Here is a 25,326-nt window from a genome sequence, read left to right as displayed (position 1 = left end):
GCTAATGTGTTTGTGCTTGTGTTCTTGTGATTTAAAAAGCCTAAGACAGAACCCCCAGGTGGGGAAAAAGGAACTGCCCACTGCTCTCCCAAGACACCAGGTAGAACGCAGACCCAGGCCTGAGATCCGGCGACCCCGCCGGCGAGGGCGGAGCCTGGTGAGCTGGGGGCGGGGCCGGTGCGCAGCCCGCGGCCCCGCCCCCAACGGAAGTAGCACCGGGCCGGCCCCTCCCTCCGCGGGCTGGTTACCTTCCCGACGCCCTTCCCCCGGCCCTCTCTTCCCGGCGCAATTCGGCTACTAGAGCGAGTTCAGCCAGGGCCCCAACGCCAAGTCAGAAGAGGAGGTCCTGGGTCTGCGTTTCTGGCTGTCTTGGACAGTGCTTTCTGTCCCTGCCACTCCCCTCCCTTCCATTCCTCTGTTACCGGCGCGGCTGCAGGCGCCGAGGGGGACGGCACAGGTAAAGACTGGGCTAGTGAGGGCGCAGGTGTGGGTGCCTCCCAGGCTGGACGGGCAAGGGAGAGGCTGACGGCACGTATCCGACTTTTTTCTTAAAGCGATTGTATTGACAGTGGGGCTAGGGGAGGGCGGACGCCGACTTCAGGAGCGCTGCTGTGCCCTGGAGAGGCAGAGGGGGCGGGACTGAAGCCCCCAGGAGTTGGGGGCCGGATCATTTGTGTCCCCGCGTCTTGCGCAGGCTCCGTTGTGCCTGGGAGGTGGTGAGCTGGTTGGGTGGGGGCGGGACGGGGTTGCAGCACCGGAGGGTTATCCCCCACCCACTCCCGCGGTGACTGGGGTCTGACAGTCGTCCCGCTCGGGCGCGCACACTCTGAGGTTTGCAGAATGAAAATCAATAAAATCGATGCAACGGCAAAGAACACGAAACATGTTGGATTGTTATTATTTGCGTTTGTTAAATTCTTTTTTTTTTACTTCCTTCTTGGAAAAGGCGGTTTAGGCTCGGATCAGAGCCTCGGAGAAGGACGCAAAATGCCCCTTGGTCTCCTAGCAGGGGGCGGGGGACTGTCCTCGGCCCCAAGCCGCGCAAACTTCCCGGAGCTGCGGTGCGGGGGTCCGGCGGCAGGAGGGGAGCCCCCAGTGAGCTCAGTTTCCGGATACGGCTTCCCCGCGCCTCGTCGTCCGCACTTTAGGGAGATGGCCCCCCTTCCATCCGCATTTCTCCGGTTCACCACCCCCACGCCCCGGGGGCTGCGCCTCCTCCCCTCCCCCAGCTCTCCCCGGCGCTTTAAATAATGATATTTGCATGCAGGGAGCGATTCATAAATATGTCAGGGCCGGTGAAATATAGGCAACATTTCAAACTTTCTATTTAAAAAACATGAATTATGGCCGCGGAAAATGTGTTCCCATTTAAAGGCGATACGAAGTATTTGGTGTCTCGTCCCCGGGCCCATCCATCACACAGACAATAAAGAGAGTTTTTCGCCCTGACACTCACGATTTATGGGCGCCCTTCTCTGCCCTCATCACTCACCCGCCGCGGCCGGCTCGGCGACAGGCCCCGCGGAGAGACCCGCGGCCGCCCCCGCCCTCGTGCGCTTCGCTTCGCACGCGCACTTTGCGCCCTCGCCAGCCCCCCAAGACCGCCGCTCCCAGGGGAAGCGCCGGCTCCGGGAGTTGGGAGGTCGGCGATGACGGTTTCGGCAGCCAAGTGGGAGCGGGAACCACACTCGTCCTCTCACCTCCGCGCAAGCCTCACTCAGGGCTGGGGCTGAGAGCTCCGAGGAACGGCCTTGCCGGCCCGCTCTGCGTCCTGTCCTCGCCCGCTGACCGCGGCGCCGCGCCGAGAAGTTTGCAGCGCAGGCAGCGAGAGCTTATATACTCGTGGGTTGGAGGTGAGGGGACAGGACTAGGCAGGGGGCTCCCCAGGCCAATTTCTGGCTATTCCTCCCCAGGGAAGGCGAGCTAGTCCCAAGCTTTCTTGAACCCCGCTGGGCGAACGCTGCGCAAAGCTCTTTCTACAACTTTTACAAAGCCTTCCTTTCTCTGGTGCGATCCCCATAAACACATTCTGGGCGTCCGAGGCACCTTGGAAACTATTTTTACGGACAGGAGCCGAGGAGTTGGCGAGAAATAAAGAAAGGAAGGCGCCTTCCCTAGTGTTTCGCCTCGGGCCAGGCTCGGCCGCCGGGTGCTCTCTTCGCCCACCGCCCCACCTTGCGCGCGCACACACTAGCGCGCTGTCCTCCCAAAGCCGCCACCGAATCTCTACTGCAAACTTGCGTCCAAGAAAGTTCGGGCTTCATCTGCCGCGGAATTTGCTTTCAGTTTTCGCCGCGGGCGGACTTGGCCCAGCGGTTGCCGACTACCGCCGGAGATGGGAGCTGCCAGGCACTGCCGGGCCGCGAGCGGCCGTTCGGCCTAAAGGCGCTGCTGGGCTAGCCTCCCTCAGAGGCCGGACCTGCCGCGGCACGAACAGGAGGAGCCACAACGCGTCCCGCGCTGGCCGATGCGTCTGCGTACGCGCAAACCCGGAGCCGTTTCCTGCCGGACGCTTGAGAGCTGGATTTATTCGGATACAGGCAGCTCAAACACCAGCCAGAGAAATCCCGTCGATTCTAAAAATGACAAGGTTGAATTTATTAGATCAAAATTCATGTGTAAGTGCAGGAAGATGAATATTATACAAACAGCTCCACGTCCAGGGTGAACGGAAGATCGCTTCTGGTTTCAAGGGCATGTAACATAACGTCTTAATGTTTAGATCTATAGAGGGATATAAAATACCTTAAATTCTCGGTGTGTGCACATATAGTTAAGTTGGAAAAATTTTAGAGCAAGTGTATTTTTACAGCCCCTGCTTGGATGTTGTCTGGGCTCGAGATAGCACTTATGTCCAAATAATCACCCAGCGAATATTTCCTATAGCTGGAGTGAGTTCTGCATTGTTGAGGCGCGAAGTGTACCTCTTTAAAAGTGTACCTCTTTAAACATATGCGGCGTGGCAGCAGTGAAATAAATACATTTAAGAAAAGCAGGCACGCAGATAATTGAGCCACAGCATTTCTGGATATGGAAATAAATATTCCTACCAGGTCGGCGTGGAAAGTGCGTACAAATAGGGGGGCTTTCGGGAACCCGGGGTGGGGGCCACGAGTCCTGCAGCTCCAGGCGCCGAGCACGCTTTGGTGGGCTCTATCCGATATCCGCGGGCTCAGACCCGGGCGTGACTGTTGCGAGAGGCTAGTCCCAGACGGCCAGCACTGCCGCGCCTTGGGGGTTCTCTCGGATACAGTGCGGAGAAGGAGCCTTCGCCCGACGCTGAACCTGGCATTTAGGGTAGCAGGGCCTGGGGTCCCGCAGGCAGCCCTTTCCCCTCAGACACTTCAACCACCCCTCAATCTGGGCTCTACTGGGCTCAGGCGGTGGCCGTTTGGGCCTGTCGATTTGGAATAAGAGCGCGGAAAAGGGCAGGTCGCGCTTGGTTCCGAGGCAGCCCAAAGAGCGAAGCCGAAGGCCACCGGGAACAAGGCCACAATTTCGCCCCCGTGCGGAATCCAGGCCCACCCCGGCCCGCGGAGGGCCAGTTTGAGGCCATAGAAGCAGTTGTCTGGGTGTATTTACTAATGAAATGTTAGGCACTCCCTCACATACTCAGTGCTGAGGCCCAGATGCCCCGTGAGTCTCCTCCGCATATTTGCAAAGCCCAGGCAACGCCATCAGCGAGGTCGGGGACGTTACAGCTGTGAAATTCCAAGACCAAATATTAATTTCAGAATACGGCGCTTGCAACCGTCCATCCATCTCATTGCCTTGGTCTCTTTTTTTCTCACCCCTCCAAATGCACCCAACCCTTAAACAGACACAGCGCTTCTGAGAGCCCCTAATTGGGGAGAAATTAGGAAAGACTTTGTCATGAGTTCCTAGGAATTGCACACTCCTGAGACAGCCCTGCCGCAGAGAAATAACCCGGGCCCTGAGAATGCCATGCTTCAAACAGTGTGACTGCGCGGAAGTGGTATATAAGGTATACCAAGAGAAGGGAAAGAGAATAGGAGATATTCCTTGGCAAGTAGAAAAAGGGGAAAGGAAGAGGGGAGAAAAAGAAGAAAATGATTACAGAGCCAAGAAAGAAGCGGGAAAGGAAACAAAAAAAGAGAAAAGAGAGAGGGTGGGGAAAAGAGCCGGGGAGGCGAGCCGAGAAGAGTGCAGGCCGTGGCAAGGTCCGGGGACGAGGCCAGGCAGGGGCTCCCGCAAGCCGGGTGCCTCCGCGGCCCCCAGAAGAGGCGAGGGCCGCCCGGGACCGTCCCGCACCAGGCTCACGAGTCTGGGCCCCGCTTCCAGTCCAGAGGCGCGGGCCTGGGTCCAGCGGCCTCCTTAAGCTCTTTCTCTACCCCCTCCCAGGGGACCACAAGGCGGGGCCGGATGGGGCTGGGGAGGCCCCCAGGGGTGCGCGCCAGTCCGGGACTGTTTGGGCGCTCTGGGCCAGGCTTTCCAGCTCTCCGGGCCTGACCTGTCAGGCGGATTATCTTCGAGGGAGATTAATAGGGGAGGCGGGCTGCAATAATAATCGTTTTGTTTGATGTGACAACTCTGATAGGCGTTGATTTACTTACAAACTGATAGGCTTTTAATTGAGCGCCTCCGCCGAGCCCTAGATGAAAGCGAAGCGGCGGTGAAAGGCGGCCCGCCTGCCCTCCGGCCTCAATACTGATTAGCCATCTCGACAGTGAATAGTTCAAGGCATTTTCAAACTTTTTCCTCAGCTCTCTCCCCTTCCTTCTCCTCCCACCCCCTCCTCAAATATCTGCCATGCCTACTCCTTTTTTAGAGAAAACAAATCATTTCCATTGTGTGCAAATAAAACCCGCAGGACATCCATGCCAACCGCCGCTGGGGGTTGGAGGCTTTAGGCCTAGCGCGCAGTAATTAGTAACTCCCCCGCCCCCACCGCCGGCGCGGCCTTGGAAGATTTGGCCTCCCTGGCGAGGTGCGCAAGCCCGGAGGCTGGCACCTCCAGAAAGCCCGGGGTGCGCAGGCCCCCAGGCGCCCCCGTGCGCTCGGACCTTTGGAGCTGGGTTTTGCGAAGAGCTAATGCACGCAGACCACGACCCGCGCGCGCGCCGCACGGCGTAGGCCCGCGAGCTTGTGCGGCCACACCGCTGCACGCCCATTCCAGGGGACGCAGGGGCCACTCTCTGGTTCCCCCAGGCTTTAGGTGCTGAGGCTACCGCCTCTAAACAGCACGGCGTAAAAACAAAGCTGCTGGAATTCCAAGAGAGGGAAAGAACTGAGTCTGGAGACTCCGGGAAGAGAGGGAGGGACGCCCACGGTCACCCTGCTCTGGCCGCCGCCCCCAGCATTCAATGTCCCGGCCTCGCCGGGCGGCCGCGGAGACACGCGGCCCATGGCTAGGCTCGCAGAGCCAAGGACTCTTCAGTTGATCCAGGCCGACACGTCGACAGCCGGGCATTTAATGACACAGACAGGCACTAACACACCCGCAGGATACAAGCGACCTCACAGACACGCTGCCCTGCAGAGACAGCTTAGGATTGTCCTGCTCTCAGAAACGGGCACCTGGGACTTGCTCCTCAAAGATTATTCAGACAACCTTCACAACCTCGCGTGTGGCCTCGCCCCCGTCTCAGGGACTCACCTTCCTCTGTTGTCGCAAAGGCAGACACTCTAAGCCCCCTTGAACGCAGATGTGTTCTTACACCAACACACACGCGCACATACACACAACAAACAGCAGCCCAAAATACACACCGCCTCACTCCCCTCTTCTCTAAATCATCTTTAGTCACGATACCATCTCATGAAGTTTACCAACCTAAAGAATCAAGGGATAAGATGAAAACGCAGAAAAAAAGAATGCCTACAAGATAATTCTAAAACTCACCCCAGAAAGTTCTCGGTACCTGTGCGGAGTGGGAGACAGAGACAAAAATGGGGGAGAGGGGAATGGGGTGGTGAAAGAGAGAGCGAGCACGCCGAGGGCAGGTTCCAGACCCGACCCCCGGGCGGGCGTACGCGGCTCAGTTCCGGGCGAGCGCCCCTCGAAACCAGGTCTCCAGGCCCAGCCCCCGCCCCCCATGCGGGTAAAGACTGGCTCTTGGCTCCCTACTCTCCCTGCCCCACCGTTTATCAAAAGGACTTGACAACAAAAGAAGAGCCGGGGCGGAAAAGTGGGGGAGGGGAGACTCAAAGTCTTCCAAGTCCTTCCGAGGAAAGGCATGTGTCCTCCGCTCGCCCCTTTCCAGTTTCTGCGAGTTTCTGGAGGTGACCCCCGAACTTGCTCTGGACGTTATCAAAGCCCTGACAACTCACACAGCGGCATGGGCGTACATACACACTTGTGCACCCAGATCCAAGTACATGGAGGCACGCACAGCGCCTCCCCTCTTCTTTCCAAACAGCCCGAGTGACAGTGCAAATCGAGGGGAACGCGGCAGTCCCGCTCGGTTTCCCTGGAAGAGCCGGTGATCCCACAGGCAGCACCGCTACCCTTCCCCCCACTTCCCCCTGCTCTCCCAAGCCCAGGTCAGTCCCAGCGCAGCGTCACAATAAATTCAAGCGAGCTGCCCGGAATAACCCGGCTACGAAGCTTGGAGGGATGGCGCGCAGTGAGGGAGGACAGGGGAGGTAGGCCTGAGAAAGCCTGAGACGTATCTCCCCCACACACCCACGGTCAAGCCTCTTCTTCGCAGCCTCTCAGCACTAGCCACGATCTGGGGGGGAGGGGGGGGTTCAAAAAATTGAGGCGGGGCCCCGAGGTAACCCCACTATTGACCTCTAGGACTTAAGGTTAGGTTGGCTCTTAGAAAGAAGACTCCGAGTTTGAGTTCAGGCCAGTTTGGAGGGTGGGGTCCGCAGCAGGCTGGCAGCCGGACTTCCGCATGCTATACGCCCCCGAGGGACTATGGCGGGGAGAGCCGGATATCCCATGTAAGACGCCGCCGCTGCCCGCCTCGGGTACCAGCAGCCGCTCCGGAATCCGCCGCCCCAACGAACTGAAGTCCCCAGAGATGGAAGGATGTATCTCTCTCTCCGACACCGAAAGGGGCCAGACGCACACCCCAGGTCTGCACACCCATCTCTGCGCCCTGGGCACACCTGCGCACTTTACTCTCACTGTTCATTTTTCTGGCACTGAGCGCCTCTTTCCCTTCTTTCATTCTTTTTCTTAAAGCACCGCCCCCCCTCCCCCCCGCATCCCAGGAGGCTGCTCCTCTTTCCCCCTCCTCCGGTTCCCCCTCGGTCTCTTCCTTCCTCTCTGTCTCTCTCTCCCTCTTTTTCCCTTCAAGTCGCACCCGCCTTGTAATCAGCAACAAAAGCTGACATAAATCACCGGCGGATTGACAAGAGCTGACAAATAACTGATTGATTGCGGTCGAGGAACATTGACAATTGATGGAGGGGTGGAGATGCCCAAAAAACTAGTGGCGGGGGGCAGAGGGAGAGGAGGAGAGAGGGTGGCAGGGGAGAGTAAGAATGGGGGGGGGGGCTGAGTGTGAAACAGAGGAAACATGTGACCCCCGCTCTTGCCCCAATCTGCGCGTCCCCGGGCATCACGTGGCCGGGAAGGGCGGGGATCCCGGCTCACAGCTTGGAGCCGAGCCGAGCCGCGCCGCCACTGGCTCTGCTGCCCATCTAACTTCTGGTTTCTCCGCCGCCGAATCTCGGGAAATCAAAGCGGGCGGGCAGACTTCCTCCAACCCCCGCTACCCACCTTTCCTTGCCCTGGCGGCCACGCCGAGAGAGATTTCAATTGCCGAGGACGAGAGAGTATTTGGTGTGCGGGCCCACTGTTCGCCCCTGGAGTTGACAGTCTGGCTGTTGTCCAGACTCCCGCCGGTGCTCTTTCTGAACACCCCCTCACTCTGTTCCTCACATGCACCCTCTTGCAAAAGATTTCAGTTTATTTTCGAGCTGGGAAAAAGAAAGACGACAGGGAGGAAAAAAGAGGGCGGCGGCAGATAGCAAACATAGAATAAATGTCCAGCTCGTCCTCTGAGTGAAACCGAGGGAGGGGACAGGCAGGAGGTGCGGTGAAGAGGGAGCTGCCCATTAAAACCCGCGCTGAGAGTCCTGGCGGCGGCGGCGGCGGCGGCGGCGCGGGACGCGTCACATCCCCTTGACCCTCCAATCACCTCGGGCTCCCATTTGATTGGAAGGCGGCAAAGGCTTTAATCTCCCCCTGGGTGCAGCTGCTTTTGAAGTGAGTTTCCTCGCCAGAGCCCCGGCTGGACAGGCAGCGGCTCACATCGCAGAGCACAGCGCCGGCGCCGGGCCGCGAGTGCGCAGCGCAGGGGCACAGCCGGAGGAGGACACCGCGAGCCACCCGGCACTGCTGCAGTCGGGCCAGCTCCTCCCGCTCGGCCACTGCTCCGCTGCGGGCCACCCAGGATTATTCGTTTCTGGCTCCAGGCGCCGAGAAGGCGCGCTGGGCACCCGTGGCCGCCGCGCCAGCTCCTCCTCCTCCTGCTCCTGCTCCCCGGGCGAGCGCGCAGCCCCAAGCCCGCCCCACGCCTCCTGGAGCCCTCCCCCCGCTGCTCCCATGTGCGCGGGTGGGTCATGAGCACAGCGCCCTCGCTTTCTGCCCTAAGAAGCAGTAAGCACAGCGGCGGCGGCAGTGGCAGTGCAGACCCTGCCTGGACCAGTGCGCTCTCTGGAAATAGCTCCGGCCCCGGCTCCGGCTCCGGCTCGTCCCTGGCCGGCAGCACCAAGCCTTTTGTGCACGCCGTGCCTCCCTCTGACCCTCTCCGCCAGGCTAACCGCCTGCCCATCAAGGTGCTGAAGATGCTGACGGCACGGACTGGCCATATTTTGCACCCCGAGTACTTGCAGCCCTTACCTTCGACTCCTGTCAGCCCCATCGAGGTAAGGACCCTCTCCCCGAATCGCTCTAGGACCACCTAGCTGGGTGCCACCACCACCACCAATCTCCACGAGATTTCTTTCTCTTGGGATCTGGGGGTGGAGGGAGGTCGAAGTGATTCAGCTCCGGGATGGGGAGAGAGGATAGTGCTCCCGCACCTTAAAACTAGGGCGGAAAGGGGAGAAGATAGATTGGGGTGTGAATGCCAAGGGGCAAGGCAGGCAAAACTTACTCTCCCTTTGGTATTAAAGCCGCTACCCCGACCCAGGCCCCCTCACTCCCGGCCCGGAAGGCGGACGGGAGTCCGAAATATGGTTCCAAAGTCGCAGTCCTTCCGTTCCCTTGAAGCTGGTATTTGTACCCAGCCTCAGGCACCATCCGCTCATACCCTTACTCTGAAGAATTAAGGATGTGAGGGTGGGGGATACAGTTCTGGAGCAAGGAGTCAGAAACCCAAACATTTTGTGAGTTTTCTAAAAATCCAATTAGCGCTTAGAGAAGGCAGGAAAGATACTGATGGGGGGGGAGGGCTACCGCCTTCTCAAGGGCGACTATGTGTGTGTAGTGGGGGTGCCGCCTAGAATTGCGCCGTGGGGCTGGGAGGATCTTCGCGGGCTGCTGTGGAGGGCCGTTTGAACCCTAGAAGCCAGGATTCTAAAGGGTTTCCCATTCTTTCTCTTTGTGTCCCCCCCCCCCCCCGCTCGCCCCCAATGCCTGACTCCGCAGCTTGATGCCAAGAAGAGCCCGCTGGCGCTGTTGGCGCAAACATGCTCACAGATCGGGAAGCCCGACCCCTCGCCCTCCTCCAAACTCTCTTCGGTCGCCTCCAATGGGGGCGGCGCGGGCGGTGCCGGCGGCGGCGCCGCGGGCGACAAGGACGCAAAGTCGGGCCCCCTCAAGCTGAGCGACATCGGCGTGGAGGACAAGTCGAGTTTCAAGCCGTACTCCAAACCTGGCTCGGATAAGAAGGAGCCGGGAGGCGGCGGAGGAGGGGGCGGCGGGGGCGGCGGAGGGGGGGTTTCGGCAGAGAAGTCCGGATTCCGGGTACCGAGCGCCACCTGCCAGCCATTCACGCCCAGGACAGGCAGCCCAAGCTCCAGCGCCTCGGCCTGCTCGCCAGGAGGCATGCTGCCCTCGGCCGGGGGCGGCCAGGAGGGCAAAGACGACAAGAAGGACCCCGACGCCGGCGGCGGCGGTGGCAGCGGCAAGGGCTCCGGGGGCGCCTCGGCCGAAGGTGGACCCACTGGGTTGGCGCACGGCCGGATTAGCTGCGGTGGTGGGATTAATGTGGATGTGAACCAGCACCCAGATGGGGGCCCCGGGGGCAAGGCTTTAGGCTCGGACTGCGGCGGATCATCGGGCTCCAGCTCCGGCTCGGGCCCCAGCGCGCCCACCTCTTCCTCCGTGCTGGGCTCTGGGCTGGTGGCGCCCGTATCGCCCTACAAGCCGGGCCAGACAGTGTTTCCTCTGCCTCCCGCAGGCATGACCTACCCAGGCAGCCTGGCTGGGGCCTACGCCGGCTACCCTCCCCAGTTCCTGCCACACGGCGTGGCGCTCGACCCCACCAAGCCCGGCAGCCTGGTGGGGGCGCAGCTGGCAGCGGCCGCGGCGGGCTCTCTGGGCTGCAGTAAGCCGGCCGGCTCGAGTCCCTTGGCCGGGGCGTCGCCTCCGTCCGTGATGACAGCCAGTTTGTGCCGGGACCCGTACTGCCTCAGCTACCACTGCGCCAGCCACCTGGCAGGGGCGGCGGCAGCCAGCGCTTCGTGCGCGCACGATCCAGCCGCGGCGCTCAAGTCCGGATACCCGTTGGTGTACCCCACGCACCCGCTGCACGGCGTGCACTCATCGCTAACAGCTGCCGCCGCTGCCGGCGCCACACCGCCCTCCCTGGCCGGCCACCCTCTCTACCCCTACGGCTTCATGCTCCCTAACGACCCGCTCCCCCATATCTGCAACTGGGTGTCGGCCAATGGGCCGTGCGACAAGCGCTTCGCCACGTCCGAAGAGCTGCTGAGCCACTTGCGGACCCATACGGCATTCCCTGGGACAGACAAACTGCTGTCGGGCTACCCCAGCTCGTCCTCCCTGGCCAGCGCCGCGGCGGCCGCCATGGCTTGCCACATGCACATCCCCACGTCCGGTGCTCCGGGCAGCCCCGGGACGCTGGCGCTGCGCAGCCCCCATCACGCGCTGGGACTCAGCAGCCGCTACCACCCTTATTCTAAGAGCCCGCTCCCTACGCCCGGCGCTCCCGTGCCGGTGCCCGCCGCCACCGGACCCTACTACTCCCCCTACGCCCTCTACGGACAGAGACTGACCACGGCCTCGGCACTGGGGTATCAGTGAGGGCTGTCGGGAGGGCTAGCAAGGGAGAGAAAGGAGCTTGGGGGGAGGGGAGGAGCCGAGGGAGGGGCGGGAACGGGGCAGAGGCTACTGTCACCCGCGCTTGGGGATGACCCGGGCCAGGAAAGAAAAAAAATATATACCATATCTATCTACCCGAAACAGCGACCGAGACCCGGTGGGAAACATCCCTTTCTCCCACCTCTCACCTCCCCACCCAAACTTTATAAAAGTTGAAAAAATATCATTTGACTTTTTATAGAAAAAGAAGGAAAAAATAATTGAGAAAGTGTTCCTCTGAGGACTGCGTCGGTGGACACTGGTATTTATTTATGTTAGCTCCAAGCGGACCCGTGGTTCAAAAGTGCATTATTTAGTTTGAGCTCCGTAGGTAAAAAAACAAAAAAATAAAGAGGAGGGGAAAAGAACTAAAACTTGAGGGTAAAAATGTGGAAAACAAACCCTCCCGTCCCTTGTAGATTATAAATAAATACAAAACCGCCACAGAACTAGAGGTCTTCTCTTTAACGTTACTTTAAAATTGCTATGATTGTATCGTACGTTCTTATTTAATGTCTGATAGAAACACAAATTTACATGCATGTTTGTTACAAAAAATGAAAACAAAGCAAGTCACAATTTCTCAGCTCTGATTTCAGATTGCAATTATTTTTAAGGTGTACACCATCCAAAGAGAATGGGTATTTTTTTGTATGTATTCTGGAAGAAAAAAAAAAAAGGAAAAACAATTCTATTCCAAACCTCATTTGCCTTATTTTGTTCTTTGAAAGGAACACAACTATTTTTAATTTTTAAGTCCAACCGCCAAGAAGGGGACAAGTAAGGTTTACGTCATGTACTAAAATAATAGACAATGTATCGCTTTAAAGATTAAAATTCCGTATATTTGATCTATTAAAAGGTTTTACTACTTCTTCTTATCTTTTTTTATTTTTCGGTTAAACAGAAAGAAGAGCATTCTGCAGCAGTGTGGTCCCCGGGCCTCAGGGCTACTCCTTCCCGGGACGGTGGCCGCATTTCCGATTGTTTTGTTGTGATTTTCAGGAACAGGCAAAGGCTACGGAAGGACTGGCCAGTCGTGGGGTTGGCCTTGGGGAAAATATTTTTAAAGAGGAGATTACACAATTTAGAAAGATACTCTCCTTAGCTATTGCCCATTTCGTTTTTAAGTTTTTTCCCAGCAGCCGGTTTATTAAAAGTGAAAGAAGGAAAAATAAGATTTTTTTAAAAAAAAATTCCCTCTTGAGATTTTTGGGAGTTTGGGTTTCGTTTTGTGCAGAGAGCGGCGCAGGCCTGGACTAGCCCGAGGGAGGTGCCGCTGCCCGCTGTCCCTCTCCGCATTCCAAGTATCCCCTGTCCCGGGCAGGCAGCGGAAGGACGGAGTGCCGGCACTTGGGAACCTGTGTCCTAGGCCTGGGGAGAGCGCGCCGAGCTCTCTTGTCCCTCGGGAGAAAGTGAGTTCGCTCTCCTTTTCTTCTTCCGGCTGCCGAGAGCCAGAGGTGGCCGCCAGCCGACCCCCTCCAGCGCCCTCCGGGTTCCTTCCTCTCTCCAGAGTCGGGACCCGCGGCAGGCTGGCGCCGCAGCTGCTTTTCCGCGTCCCAGTTTCTCTGCAGCCCGCGCTCTATCCCAGTCTGGCGCCGCAGGAGAGCGCGCCGGGGCACGGGACCTGGAAGCCCCTTCACATTCGGCTCCGCGAGGGTCCTGGCGCCCATTCTAACCCTCGCTGGGGCGACCAAGTGAGTGCAGAGTACCGCTCTGGGCTGCGAGCTCCGCTCCGCAAAGGCGCGGCGGGACCCTCCGTCCGGGCGCGGATCCCGGCGGTGCGCACCGGTCTCTTCTCCCTGACTTGAGTGGCGGGGCTGAGCTGCCTGAAGCGGCAATGGAGCCACGCAGAGAAGAGCCCTAATCTTTTGCGGGGGGGAGGTCCGAGGCCCAGCCCCCACCCCCCAATCCTCCTCCTGCTCACAAACACACTCACACTCCAGGCCTGGAAGCAAGCTCTGATCCTTTGGCTGTTTGGGCACTCGCCCTCCCGGGTCCGCGGAAGCTCTGGGCCCAGAGCACGCCTTTTCTGGGATCCCAGGAACACGCAGTCGCAGCGCTGAACGCGCACCCCGAACTCCCCTCTCCCTGGGGTCAGGTTGTTCCGGGTTTCCGAACTACCCGCCTCCCTCGATGCCAAGCTCCCCCTGCTGCCTCGGGAGGCTCAACCGCCCTGCAGAAGCCGCCCTCGGCCTCGGGCCTCGGTCGGTCCACCGCGCGGCCCTCGCCACCATTTGCTCGCGGGTTTGTGACTGAGGTTTTTTTTCATTCTCCTCCCAGCGTCAGCCTCGCGGCTGCGGGGCCTCTTCCCGGGTTGCACGCAAAGCAGCTCCGGCGACCTCCAGGATGCCGCGGGGAGCACCCAGGCCTGCGCCTGGAGAGGACTTGGTGGAGACTCAGGCTCCGTCACCGCCTCCGCAGAGGGGGTCAGCCTCCAGCGCCTCCGACCTCCCGACTCCTGGAACCGGAGCTGGCGCCCGAGGAGGACCCTGGCCGGTGGTGTCTGGGGACACCGCAACCCTGCTCCCACTCTGGTCCGGCTAAGAGAGCCTGGGCTGGGCCTGTCTGGGCCTGGCTCCTGGAGAACCCTTGCCGATGAGGTAGCTTGTCACCCTCAGGCTTTCGAACAGACCTCCACCCCCTCCCCACCCCCAGTGGGAGGTGAGGACGTTCCAGGAGGTGGTGCGACCTGAGTCTCCACCGACTCCAGTGCCCACGGCTTGGGACAGGAAGGCCAGGCCCCTGCTCACCCTCTCACTAGCACCAGCCACACACCCCTGGCCACTCCGACCCACACACTTCGTCCTCCTTTGCCTCATGTCTTCGGACAGGGCCCTTGGGCCACCACGCTTCGCCCACCGGGACCCTCGGGCGGGGAAGAACCTAGAAATTCCCCAGCCCTGGAATTTCAGGTCTGAGACAAACTGGGCACCTTCGTGCCTCCACGCCCACTCTTGTTATTTTATTAACAAAAATCAAAACCAAAACGCCTTGAAATTTTAACGAGACCGCCTTCCCGGAGAAGCTACTCAGAGGCAGCAAAATTCCATAGCTGGGGGCCGGGAGTTGAGGGGAGAAAGGGTTCCCTGACGTGTTCGACGTAGCTGAGTCATCCCGAGAGCGGGGTTAGTGAAGAGAGGGTGCTAGTATGTGCTGCGGGTCCAGGCCGAGGTGCCAGCCCCGCTCCGGGAATAAATGTCCCTCCCGCGACGCGCCCCCGGGCTCCCTCCGGCTTTTTCCTGAACTGCCGGGTATCCCCAGCTCCTCGACCGGCTGCCGCCGAAGCCAGGGCGGAGCGCCGCGTGTCCGCCAGGCGGCGCTGCGGGGCCTGGTCGAGCGAGAAAGACGCACGGGCCGCCGACTGGGTGGTCATCTGAGATCCCGCGCCTGCACCTTCCCGCTGCTTCCAAGAGCGGTGTCCCGGAGTCCCCTCATTGTAGCTCCTCGCTTCTCTCCTCCTGCGAACCAGGTCCTCTGCGCTTCTCCACCTGCTCTAGCTTAAGCTGTTGTGTTTCTCTTGCTCTTTCTCCGTCCGAACGGAGTTGGCTCAGGTGTCACGGGCCCCTCCCCAACCCAGGGAGCTCCCACCGCCACCCTTGAGGCTCCGACAGGTCACCCTTTCTGTCATACTGAGGTGGTCCCCACACATTCATGCACTCATTCACTCTCTCATTCACTGGTCGTTTCCTAAGGCCTACCTCTTGCCGAGGGCTGTCCATCTCTTTACTTGCTCCTGACTCAGGTGGAGAAACTGAGGCTAAGTCCTGGAAGTCAGTGGCAAGGCCAGCAGAGAAAGCCCATGCCTTTCCCTCCATTCAGCTCCTGCTTCCATCCGTGCCTCTGGTGGTGACACTGAGTGACCCAGTGTCTTAGTGCTGGGTGGTCTTTAAGCAGTAAGGAAAGACAGATCAAAAAAAGCCCTCTAATTGATTAACTCCCTGTGCTTTGCAAAATGTGTAAAAGTCACCCAGAAGGTGAAGCCTGTCCCTGCAAGACCATCTGACAGCCTCTTCTGCACATGCTGACTTAGGGTTCCTGACCAACTGTGGCTAGAGGCCTGGTCGTCCTCAGAGTGACTGCAAAGCTCCGGCTGACTTGCTTGCTCTTTTTGGACTGTGTCCAGCCCATAATATCCCATTTAAACTTCATAACAATTCCAGGAGGTTGTTAGAATCATTAGGCCCATTTTATAGATGAGGAAACAGAGGCTCAGCAGAGGAAGGATACTAGCTTGAGGTCACACAACTAGCAGGTGATGAAGTCTATGCAGAGATTCTTCCCTGGCTGCTCTCACTTGAGAAGATCTTAAAGTATAACAAGGCCTAGGAACCAGAGGCTCTGATTCAACTGGGGGAGTGTGGTGCACATAACTTTTTTTTTAAGTTCTCAGTGTTATTGTTTCTATTTTACTTTTTATTATGGAGATTTTCAAACATACACAGAGGTAGAGAGAATGGTATAATAGACCTCCGTAAATCCATCACCCAGCCTCAAGAGTTACCAACTCGTACGTAGGCAATCTTGTTTCTTCTCTACCACCTCCAACTGACCGCTCCCTGCCCGCCCTCCCCCGCCCACATTATTTTGAAGTGAATACAGACATTTCACCTCCTCCGGTGTCTGTCATTTCTAGCTGGGGTTTGAACCCACATCAAAGCTGGCTCCCCATCCACGGCTCATCCCACTGCTCTGCCTTAGTCGAGGCTGGGTAAAGTTAAGGACGTTGTTCAATTTCAGTTAAGGCTGGGGGTTGAACCTACTTCTATCAGACCCAGAGCCCAAGAACTTCACCCTACCCTATGCTGGGGATCCCCAAAGTCCCAGGGACACTGAGCGCTCTCTGCCCAGTGTGACCCCAGCTCTCCCCCAGGGGTGTCTGGGCTGTGAAGACTTGAGCCCCTGATGGGGCAGCAGCACCTGGTGAGGACACTCACAGCACAAGGGGCATTCTGAGAGTGAGAACAACTTAAAGCCATATGGTGCAGTGGAAAGAGGACAAATTTGGGGTCAGGCTCATCTAAATCAAACTTTTAGCTCCACCACTGGCTCAACTATATCACTCAGTTTCTCTGAGCCTCAGTTTCCCCATCTGTAAAATGGGGACATTGGTACCAACCTAATGAGGTTCTTGTGAGGCTCAAATGAAATAATAAATGTGAAAAGGCCCAACCTACTGTCTGGCCCATACTGGCTCTTAGTAAAGACGGGTTTCTTTCTTTTCTTCCCAAAGTCTCATTTCATTATAACCAGCCCTCTTGCTCAAGAGCTAACTGTGGCCCACCAGTTCAAATTCTCACTCCCCACCTGGCCATCAGAGTGCCTGTAATCACGGCTCATCTTCTGACCTGACCCCTCTTTGCCTGTCCTACCTTGTGTCTCACCAGTCCTCATAGTTTAGAGCCTCTGCCAGCCAGCTAGCCCCCCAACACTTTGGTTGGTTGTGCTCACCATACATGCCTACCCTGGCATGGCTTCCGCCCTCCCCTTCCCTCAACACTCTCTCAGGACTCGTCTCTTCCAGGAAGCCCTCCAAGTCTTTCCCCCACTGCACACTGATTTCTCCTCCCTTTGCATTCACTCAGCACTTAATGAAAAGGTAGGGGATAGAGGCTTAAGGCCACTGGACTAGGGATAAGGACACTTGGGCTTCAGTGGTGTCTCTTCACAGTTGTGTGACCACAGACAAGTCGCTTCTGGCCTCTGTGAAACTGATCTCCAAAACGGATATGGGGCTGTGCATACCATGAGTGAGCAGCACGTTTGCCAACAATAATAATGTTAATAAGTAGCATATATTACTATTCCAGGCATTCATCTAGTCCTATTACTATCACTGTTCCATTTTACGGGTGAGGAAACTGACAGCTAGAGAGAAGTGACATGTCCGTTCTCTGGGTCTGGAGTCTTTAATCACTGTACTACACTGTGCTGGTCCTTGTTCCTAGAATCTTTGTCCTCTGCCTTCTTTTCCTGATTACCAGAAACTCAAAACTCATGCTTCAAACGTCAGGGCAGTGTTGCGTCCTCCTGGAAGCCTCCCAGGCCCTTCCCATTGGATTCAGTGGCTTTCTCTTTGCTCCCGTAGCACCTGTCCATCCACCATCATACCTGCTTTACATTTTCCTGACAGCCTGGACTCTGAGGCGCTGGAGAGGAGGGAGTGTCTCCTGCACCTATTTCTGGTCCTGGCAGCTAGCATGGCACCTGGAACGTAGCAGATGGTCAATAAATGTTAGAGGGAAGGAGGAAAAGGGAAAGAAAGAAGAGAGAGAGAAAGAGAGAGGAAGACAGAGGAAAACAACTGAAAAGGAGAGGAAAGATGTGAAAGAATTGGGCCCTCTTGGGCGAGATGACCCTTCCAAAGACGGTAGGAGGAAAAGTAGCAGTGGCCTTAGAGGAAATTTGAACATGTTTACCCACAGCCAAAACTCAGCATTGGACGATTCCATGCATCAGTTAGAAATTGCCTTTGCTGACAATAACAAAGACCTCTAAATAGAGGCTTAAAGAAGATAAAATGTTCTCCTCTCTCAGTCTGCAGGTGGGCAGTCCAGGCTAAGAGTGGCCCTTGATCCTCAAGGACCCAGGGTCCTTCTGTCTTTGCCTGTGCCAGCCCGACCAGGAAGATTTCATCTTCAGGTTATTTCTGAGTCCAAGATGGCTGCTTGAGCTCAGCTACCATCACCTCATTCCAAACAACAGGAAGGAGGAGTGAAAAGAGGTAAATGGTCCCCTCCTCTTTAATGAGTCTCTCTAGAATCCACCTACAATTCTTTAGCTCATATCTCATTGGATAGAACTTAGTCACATGGCCATGCTTAGCTGCAAGGGAGGCTGGGAGATTAATGTTTAGCTGGGCACACTGCTGCCTCAAATAAATTCAGGGTTCTATTACTCAAGGGAGCAAGAAGGGTAAGAGTTGAAATAGAACATTAGCAGACTCCCCTGCAATCCACAGATGGGGTCACCCAGAACCAGAGTCAGAAGAGAGCCCTCTTGATTGCGGCCTTCCAGGGGGTCACTGGACGGTGCTTCTACCTCTCAACTCCAGAGTCCTGTGGAGACAGTGGGCAGGGGTGGTACTCAGTAAGCCCTCAGAAGTTGTAATTCAAGGTTGGTGGGTTTTGTTCCTTTTAGGTGCCTGGAGTTGTATGCTGCAATGAGTTATATAAAGTGCTTTGGTTAGAGAGCTATTCATTTTGACCCTGCACCCCACACATGACACCAAGCCAGGAAGAAAGGATCATCTTTTACAAAAATGAAAACAAAAACAACTGGGTGAAAAAGGAGGAAAGGGGGTAGCTTTGTAAACCTACCTCTCACCCACTTCCACGTTATTGACAAAAACCTGAATACAGCCTCCAACTCAAAATGGAGGCAAACAGATGCTAAATCAACTTTGCACTCACCTTACCCTACATAATTCTGGTGTAACTACAGAAACCTAAAAGAAACAAAACACAACCCAGAAGAACACAAATGGTATCACTGAATCACAGCAACACTGGAGCGAGTTTAATCCCGCCGTCTGCACAGCAGGACTCGCAGGGCACACCTGTGCTGGGTCCGGGAGGGAGTGGGCAGGGGAAGCAGACTTGGGGGCGAAGAAGAGACTCTCGGCACTGGAAGGGGCAAAGAGAAAACAGGAGTGGGGACATGCGAATGTGAGCTTTCTGGTTGCCCTGTTGCTTCTTCAGCCCTAGGTCTCAACAAGGAGGACATTTCAGACTTCTCTGCTGACCCATTCGCGGGTCCCTCTGTGTCTCTGCCACTCTTTTCTCACACACTTTACAAACATCTCCTCTCCCCTATATCCCTCAGAAGCAATCCCTGTGGTGTGGGAATTCTACACCCTCCACATCACCACTTCTTAAGCCTTTTGTGGATTGAGGGAAGGATGCAGAAACCACAGCCTTTTTTTGAGAATCCGATAAAAGCTACGGCCGCTTTTTATAGAAATAAGTACACATATTCAACTTTAGAAAAATAATTTCAAGAAGTTCATGGTCCTGCTGATTTAAAATCCTTGATCTTGAAGGAAATCCAAGATTAAACAGAAAAAGAGCAAGCCCTTGGGAAATGCCTGGAGGGACTATGGGTTTTCCTTTCTAAATTATTCTGATCAAGGCGATATTCCAACTACTCTGTGTGATTAACTGTAATAAATAACAGTTATGTCAATCTCCCACAGGCCAGTGTTAACCTGTGCAACCTTCATAAGAACTCTATGAAGCGGGCACTATCATTAGCCCCACTTTATAGTTGAGAAAACTGGGGCACAGAGAGGTGAAGTGACTTGCCCAAGGTCACACAGCCAGGAAGTGGCAGAGCTGGGATTCTGTTATAGGCTGTTAGACTCCAGGGCCATTAATTTCATGCTTTCACCACTGCTTAGTGGCCTTTACCTTTCTGTACGCTGAAGCCACACACATCTGCCTTTCTTCCCTAACGCAGGTGTCAGGCCCCACCCAATGGTATGCTAGAATCAGCTCATACTGGCTCACAAGAGCCAATTGTGCATATCTTTTCCCAACTCCTCATTCTGTGGTGTTATGTCAATAGCTTGAAATCAGCCATGGTGGGAGTATTTACACCACAGCAATTGGCAAACACTACAAGTGAAGGCTTTTCTCCTCAGAGAGCTGTCTGTTAAATATTCACTAGCACACTACTGGAACCACCTATTCTAGCCTCACTCAGATGGCTGCAACCTACAGATTCAGCTGCCCAAGCCCTGAATCAGCAGGAAGCAGGGACCCTCCTCGTTGCCGGTGAGGAGGATTTGGATGTGGTCTGCTGCCCCCGGGCTCAGTGTGTGGGGTATTTAGGGAGAAGGTAGCCTCCCCCTCTGACCCACTGTATGCAGGCCATCTTCAAACTGCCCTCGGAAAGTTCTGTCTCCTAGAAGCCAAGTCTGGTCATCTGGGGGCCTGGACTCCTACTCCTACAGTTCCAGATCCGTTACACCAGGCAGACTGACCCCGGGGGGTGATTCTGGCAGCCCTTCTGTTGTGTGGAGCCCTTGGTTGCTTAGAAGCGCCTGCAGCCTGCCCAGCTCTGTATGCCTAACACTGGACCCTTGGCTTTTGATGCCAGCTGGCCAGATCTGGTTTGGCTCTGCTTCTTTGGGGTTAGCCACAGGTAGCTGGCCCCTGTTTCCAGCCCCGCCCTCTCTTCCACCTTCTGGGAGCATCCAGCAAACTGCCTGGTTGGGGCCAAGCCAGTCGTGACAATGCACATTCTCTGACATTTGTCCACAGGGAAACCTTGCTATCTGACAGCAAGGATTCCAGGGGTCTAGGCCTAGAATGGAAACTGTCCTGGTGCTCTCTCACCAGTCAGAGTCTCTGGCTACAGGAAAGAAATCAGATTATTATGATTACCATTTAGGGAGCATTTTCCTTGTGCCAAGAGCTTTATATTATCTTTTTTAATCCATACAAGATCTCTAAGAGATAAGTAGTATATTAATCTCGTGTTATAAGAGAGATAACTGAGATTCAGAGAAGTTAAGTGACATGCCTGAAGTCACACAGCTAACAGGTAGTGGGTTGAAATTCAAGGCAGAGCTGACTCACTCCAAAGCCCATGCCTATGAAAGCTGTCACTTTGTCTCACAGGTACTGCTCTCAGAGCTGATAGAATGTCCATGGCTGCTCCTTCCCCTGCCCCCAGGGACCTGTGGGAAGGCAGCTCCTCTTGTCTCCCCTGGGATTCCCTGAGGAAGTTCCCATAGCGAGAGGGAAGACAACTTGGTCACTTGTGGCAAGACTACTGCCCAGTCAAAGTTGTCATCCTCCAGACATGGAAAGTAAGTGTTCACTGGCAAGCACGTAATGAGGACCTGCTGCATACACAGCACTCTCTTAGGCATGGAGGTATTGGGAAGATGACCCGCACTTGGTGTCTGCCCTCAGATGACTTACTGTCCAGTCCAGTGGGTCACAGAAACAACTGTCGCCTTACTGTGGGCTGTGGTTAGGGCTATAATCAGTGGAGGCATGGCATTAATTCCAATAGAAGGATGTGTAAATCATCTAGGAGGAGGCAGCCCTTGATCTGAGCTTGAACAATGAATAGGTATTTGATGGGTGGAAAATGGGGGGATTTGGGGAACCAGGAGGAGGGACCAGCAGGATCAAAGACATGGAGGCAGGACAGCCCTTGAGGGTGCTTGATAGGGATGTGGCTGTAGCAGAGGAAGTGGGTGGGAACGTGGTGGAAACAGATGGTGTTCTGTTCTTTTTTTCTTCTTCTTCTTCTTCTCCCCAAAGCCCCCTAGTACATAGTTGTATATTCTAGCTGTATGTCCTTCTGGTTCTGCTATGTGGGACGCCACTTCAGCATGGCCTGGGAGTGGTGCAACATCTGCGCCCAGGATCTGAACTGGCGAAATCCTAGGCCACGGCAGCGGAGCGCATGAACTTAACGACTCAGCAAGGGGGCCAGCCCCTGTCCTGTTCTTTGATAAGCAATGGGGAGCCACCAGAGGTCTTTGAGCAGAGGAGTACCATTATGGGATGAAACAATGAGAGACTGGAAACAAAGAGACCAATTCGAGGTCAAGTGGTTAAGACAAGAGAAGGAGAGAGCTGGAAGCAGAGGACAGGCTGCAGGACGGGCAAAGAAAGACACTTCCAGGGCACAGGAAAGAGGTAGAGTAGACTGGACTCAGTGAAGAGCAGGGGCTGGAAAGGCAAGAGGGAAGGCAAATATGACCCTGAGGCCTTTAGCCTATGTTATTGGACTACGCTGCTGGAACAGAGAGACCCCCAAGTACAGTACCTTAAGTCAGATGGGAGTTTCTTTCAGGACTCTGTTATCTGTTGGTGAGGCTGGCCTGCTCCATGACGTCATTCAGGGACCCAAGTTCCTTCCATCTAGGTGATCCTTCATCCCCCAGGATATTGTGCTCATTGGTGTGATCAAACGTGGGCACTATTCCTACCCATGGGAAGAGGAGAGGGAGGAAGTACAGGGCAAATGATGTCCTTTTGAACAAGTGAGGAAGAAGTTGCTCATAGTCACTTGGCCACACCCAGCTGCAAGGGAGGCTGTGAAATGTAGTTTCTGCTCTGGTGGCCATGTGCAAGGAAGACAGGGAGAATAGATTTGGGGATGGAGGGCTAACCAGGACTCGGCCACATCTGGAGCCCTGGAAGAAATTCCAAGGGAGAGCAGGCTTTGGCAGGGAGATGTCAAGTGTGGGTTTTGTAGGGGTTGAGTTTCTGCTGCCTGCAGTGGATCAGGGCTGGAGATGTAAATTTGTGAGCTGTAAGCAGAGAAGAGAGAGCTGAAACCTGGGGTATGAGAGATATGTACCCAGCGAGAGAAAATAGAAGAAGAAAATTAGACTAAGGGTGGAGCCTGAAACTCTTGAGGAGGGCTTACAAAGAATAGTCACTTTGTCAACAGTATTTTTGAAAGATGGTGGCACCAGTATATCCCATCCCATGTACTCTTCTTACACTACGAAGTTGATACTTCTCCCTCGGCAGGTGGAGTCTACATTCCCTCCCCTTGAATCTGGGCAGGACTATGATCAGGGCAGAAGTGATGCTATGTGATTTCCAAGGACAGGCAAGACGGCCTTCTCTAGGGATGCTCACCCTTGGAACCCTCTGCTGTGGGGAAGCCAAGCAGCCACACAGACAGACCACATGTAGATGTTCCAGCAATAGCCCTAGCTGAAGTCTTGGCCAACAGTGGCATCATCTGTCAGCATGGAGTGAGGAGACTCAGAAGATTCCAGCCCCCAGCCTTCAGGCTGCCCCATCTGACCCTGAGTGGAGCAGAGATGAGCCCTCCCCACTAAGCCCCACCCAAACTGCCAATTTATAAACAAAATGAATGTTGTTATTTTATTAAGCCACTAAATTTTGGAGTCTTTGTCTTGTAACAATAGGTAACTAATTCAGGACAGAATCCCTTTTCCCATCCTAGGAGAAGGCCCCAAACCACACAGAAAAGGGTGACCCCAGGTTGACCTTGCCACTTTCATACTTCTCTTCCTGTTTGTCTCTTGCCTGTCCCTTCTCCAGCCATGACATTTCCCTTTATCTGTCTTCCTGGCCGCTGGCTGTCTGCTTTGACCAGCCTCTGGACCCCCAGGATGCCTGCCTCTCTGGCCCTTCTCAGGCTGTGGGCCCTTGGCTTGGCTCCACAGCCCACCCCACAAAGGATATTCCCAGGCCACACCTCTTCTCCTTTTCTATCCCCAGAGGGCTGAGAGGGTGGTCTGGTGGCAGAGAAGTGGAAGGACAGTGTGTCTTCGAACGCAAAGGATGGAAAGTTCTCCATGTTCCCTCTGAGGTATTCATTTCCCCTTAGGATGTAGGGAACAAATGTCAAGCTTGGAGAGATGGAGGGATAAAGGTCACAGAGGAATCCTTTGTGACCAAGAGGCAGGCCCAGGGGACTGAGGATAGGGAGGTAGTCAGAGGCACCGCACCCTGAGGGGACAAGAGACCTCAGAGAGACCATGGCTCCAATGCCAGGAGTCCCCAACAAGGTGGTGAGGGGATGCTTTGGTAGAGGAGTGGGCATGGCTGCACAGCCAGAGCATTACTAGGGTACACTGTGAAATGTTTATCACAATCAAGTTAATTAACACATCCATCACCTCACATAGTTGCCTTGTGTATGTGTCTGTGTCATAAAAACACTTAAGATCTACTCTTTTAGCAAATTTCAAGTATACAGTATTATTGACTATAATCACCATGTTGTACATTAGATCCCCAGAACTTATTCATCTGATAACTCTAAGTTTGCACTCTTTGACCAATATCTCCTCATTTTCCCCACCCTCCAGCCCTAGGCAACTGCCATTTTACTCTTTGCTTCTGTGAGTTTGACTATTTTAGATTCTTCACATATGTGGTCTCATGTAGTATCTGTCCTTTTGTGTCTGGCTTAGCATAATACTTTCTGGGTTCATCCATGTTGTTACAAACGTCAGGATTTCCTTCTTTTTTATGGGTGAATAATATTCCAGTGTGTATGTGTGTGTATCACATTCTCTTTATCCATTTATCCATCCATGGACATGTATGTTTATTCCACATCTTAGCTATCTTGAATAATGCTGCAATGAACATGTAAGTGCAGATTTCTTTCAAAGATACTAATTTCATTTCCTTCAGATGTATACCCAGAAGTGGGATTGCTGGATCATATGGTAGTTCTATTTTTAGTTTTTTGAGGAAACTCCATACTGCTTTCCATAATGGCTGTACCAACTTACATTCCCAGCAAGAAGTGTACAAAGGTTCTCCTTTTTCCACGCTCAAACCAATGTTTGTTATCTCATCTTTTTGATAAGAGCCATCCTAACAGGTGTGAGGTGATATCTCATTGTGGTTTTGATTTGCATTTCCCTGATGATTAGCGATGTTGAGCAATTTTCACATACCTGTTGAACATTTGTATGTCTTCTTTGGAAAAATGTCTATTCAGGTCCTTTGCCCATTTTTAAATTGGTTGTTTGTTTTTTTGCTATTGAATTGTGTGAGTTCCTTATATATTTTGAATATTAACCCCTTATCAGATATATGGTTTGCAAATATTTTCTCCCATTCTGTAGCTTGCCTTTTCATTTTGTTGATTGTTTCCTTTGCTGTAATCAGTTTTTTAGTTTGATGTAATCCCACTTGCCTATGTTTGCTTTTGTTGCCTGTGTTTTGGTGTCATATTCAAAAAAGTCATTACCAAGACCAAGTCGAGGAGCTTTTTCCTTATATTTTCTTCTAAGAGTTTTGTAGCATCAAGGCTTACGTTCAAGTCTGTAGTTAATTTTTGTGTACGTTGTAAGATAAAGGTATGTCAATTTCTTGGGGGTTTACCCCTAGACCTGTATCAAATTCTATACATCCCAGGACTGTGGACAAAGTACCTCCATCTATGCACTGTGAGATTTCAAAACTAGGGTCAATGCCTGCCAGGCCAGGGTCTGGCCACGGATAAAATAACTCACGTGCTGATTGACTGATAGATCAATTAAGCACCTGACAGATTGACAAATCAATGGCTGATGGACAGACCAGCAGCCTGGCTGGCTAAGGACTGGGTTTGCACCT

At 54.6% G+C, this 25,326-nt stretch overlaps 1 protein-coding gene and 3 long non-coding RNA genes across 6 annotated transcripts; 1 reads left to right on the top strand and 3 right to left on the bottom strand.

Moving 5' to 3' along the window:
* Positions 1-872: 872 nt before the first annotated feature.
* LOC139074744 (uncharacterized) lies at positions 873-7,019 on the bottom strand. 2 transcript variants are annotated; one of them, XR_011524462.1, is made up of 3 exons: positions 6,755-7,019; positions 3,613-3,701; positions 873-2,576 (listed from the first exon to the last, which is right to left on the bottom strand). It is a non-coding gene; the product is annotated as an uncharacterized lncRNA (long non-coding RNA). The 2 variants fall into 2 exon arrangements; XR_011524465.1 differs by lacking the exons at positions 3,613-3,701; positions 6,755-7,019 and adding an exon at positions 5,864-6,028.
* A 76-nt stretch (positions 7,020-7,095) lies between these two features.
* On the top strand, positions 7,096-12,119 carry ZNF503 (zinc finger protein 503). Its single transcript, XM_070566634.1, has 2 exons — positions 7,096-8,844; positions 9,569-12,119. The coding sequence occupies exons 1-2, from the start codon at positions 8,539-8,541 to the stop codon at positions 11,186-11,188; spliced, it is 1,926 nt and encodes a 641-aa protein (XP_070422735.1). The 5' UTR covers positions 7,096-8,538; the 3' UTR covers positions 11,189-12,119.
* Positions 12,069-13,386, bottom strand: LOC103560635 (uncharacterized). The gene is made up of 2 exons (XR_547245.2): positions 13,185-13,386; positions 12,069-12,295 (listed from the first exon to the last, which is right to left on the bottom strand). It is a non-coding gene; the product is annotated as an uncharacterized lncRNA (long non-coding RNA).
* An 809-nt stretch (positions 13,387-14,195) lies between these two features.
* On the bottom strand, positions 14,196-23,566 carry LOC139074749 (uncharacterized). Of its 2 annotated transcripts, XR_011524474.1 has the most exons (4): positions 23,447-23,566; positions 22,034-22,192; positions 17,357-18,303; positions 14,196-15,132 (listed from the first exon to the last, which is right to left on the bottom strand). It is a non-coding gene; the product is annotated as an uncharacterized lncRNA (long non-coding RNA). The 2 variants fall into 2 exon arrangements; XR_011524470.1 differs by lacking the exon at positions 23,447-23,566 and having other exon boundaries at positions 22,034-22,240.
* Between the last annotated feature and the right edge of the window lie 1,760 nt (positions 23,567-25,326).

The sequence above is a fragment of the Equus przewalskii genome, chromosome 1 (genome assembly GCF_037783145.1).
Source record: "Equus przewalskii isolate Varuska chromosome 1, EquPr2, whole genome shotgun sequence".
Lineage (NCBI taxonomy): Eukaryota > Metazoa > Chordata > Mammalia > Perissodactyla > Equidae > Equus > Equus przewalskii.
Note: the sequence above shows the minus strand (reverse complement) of the source record. Positions and strands in the feature narration are given on the sequence as shown.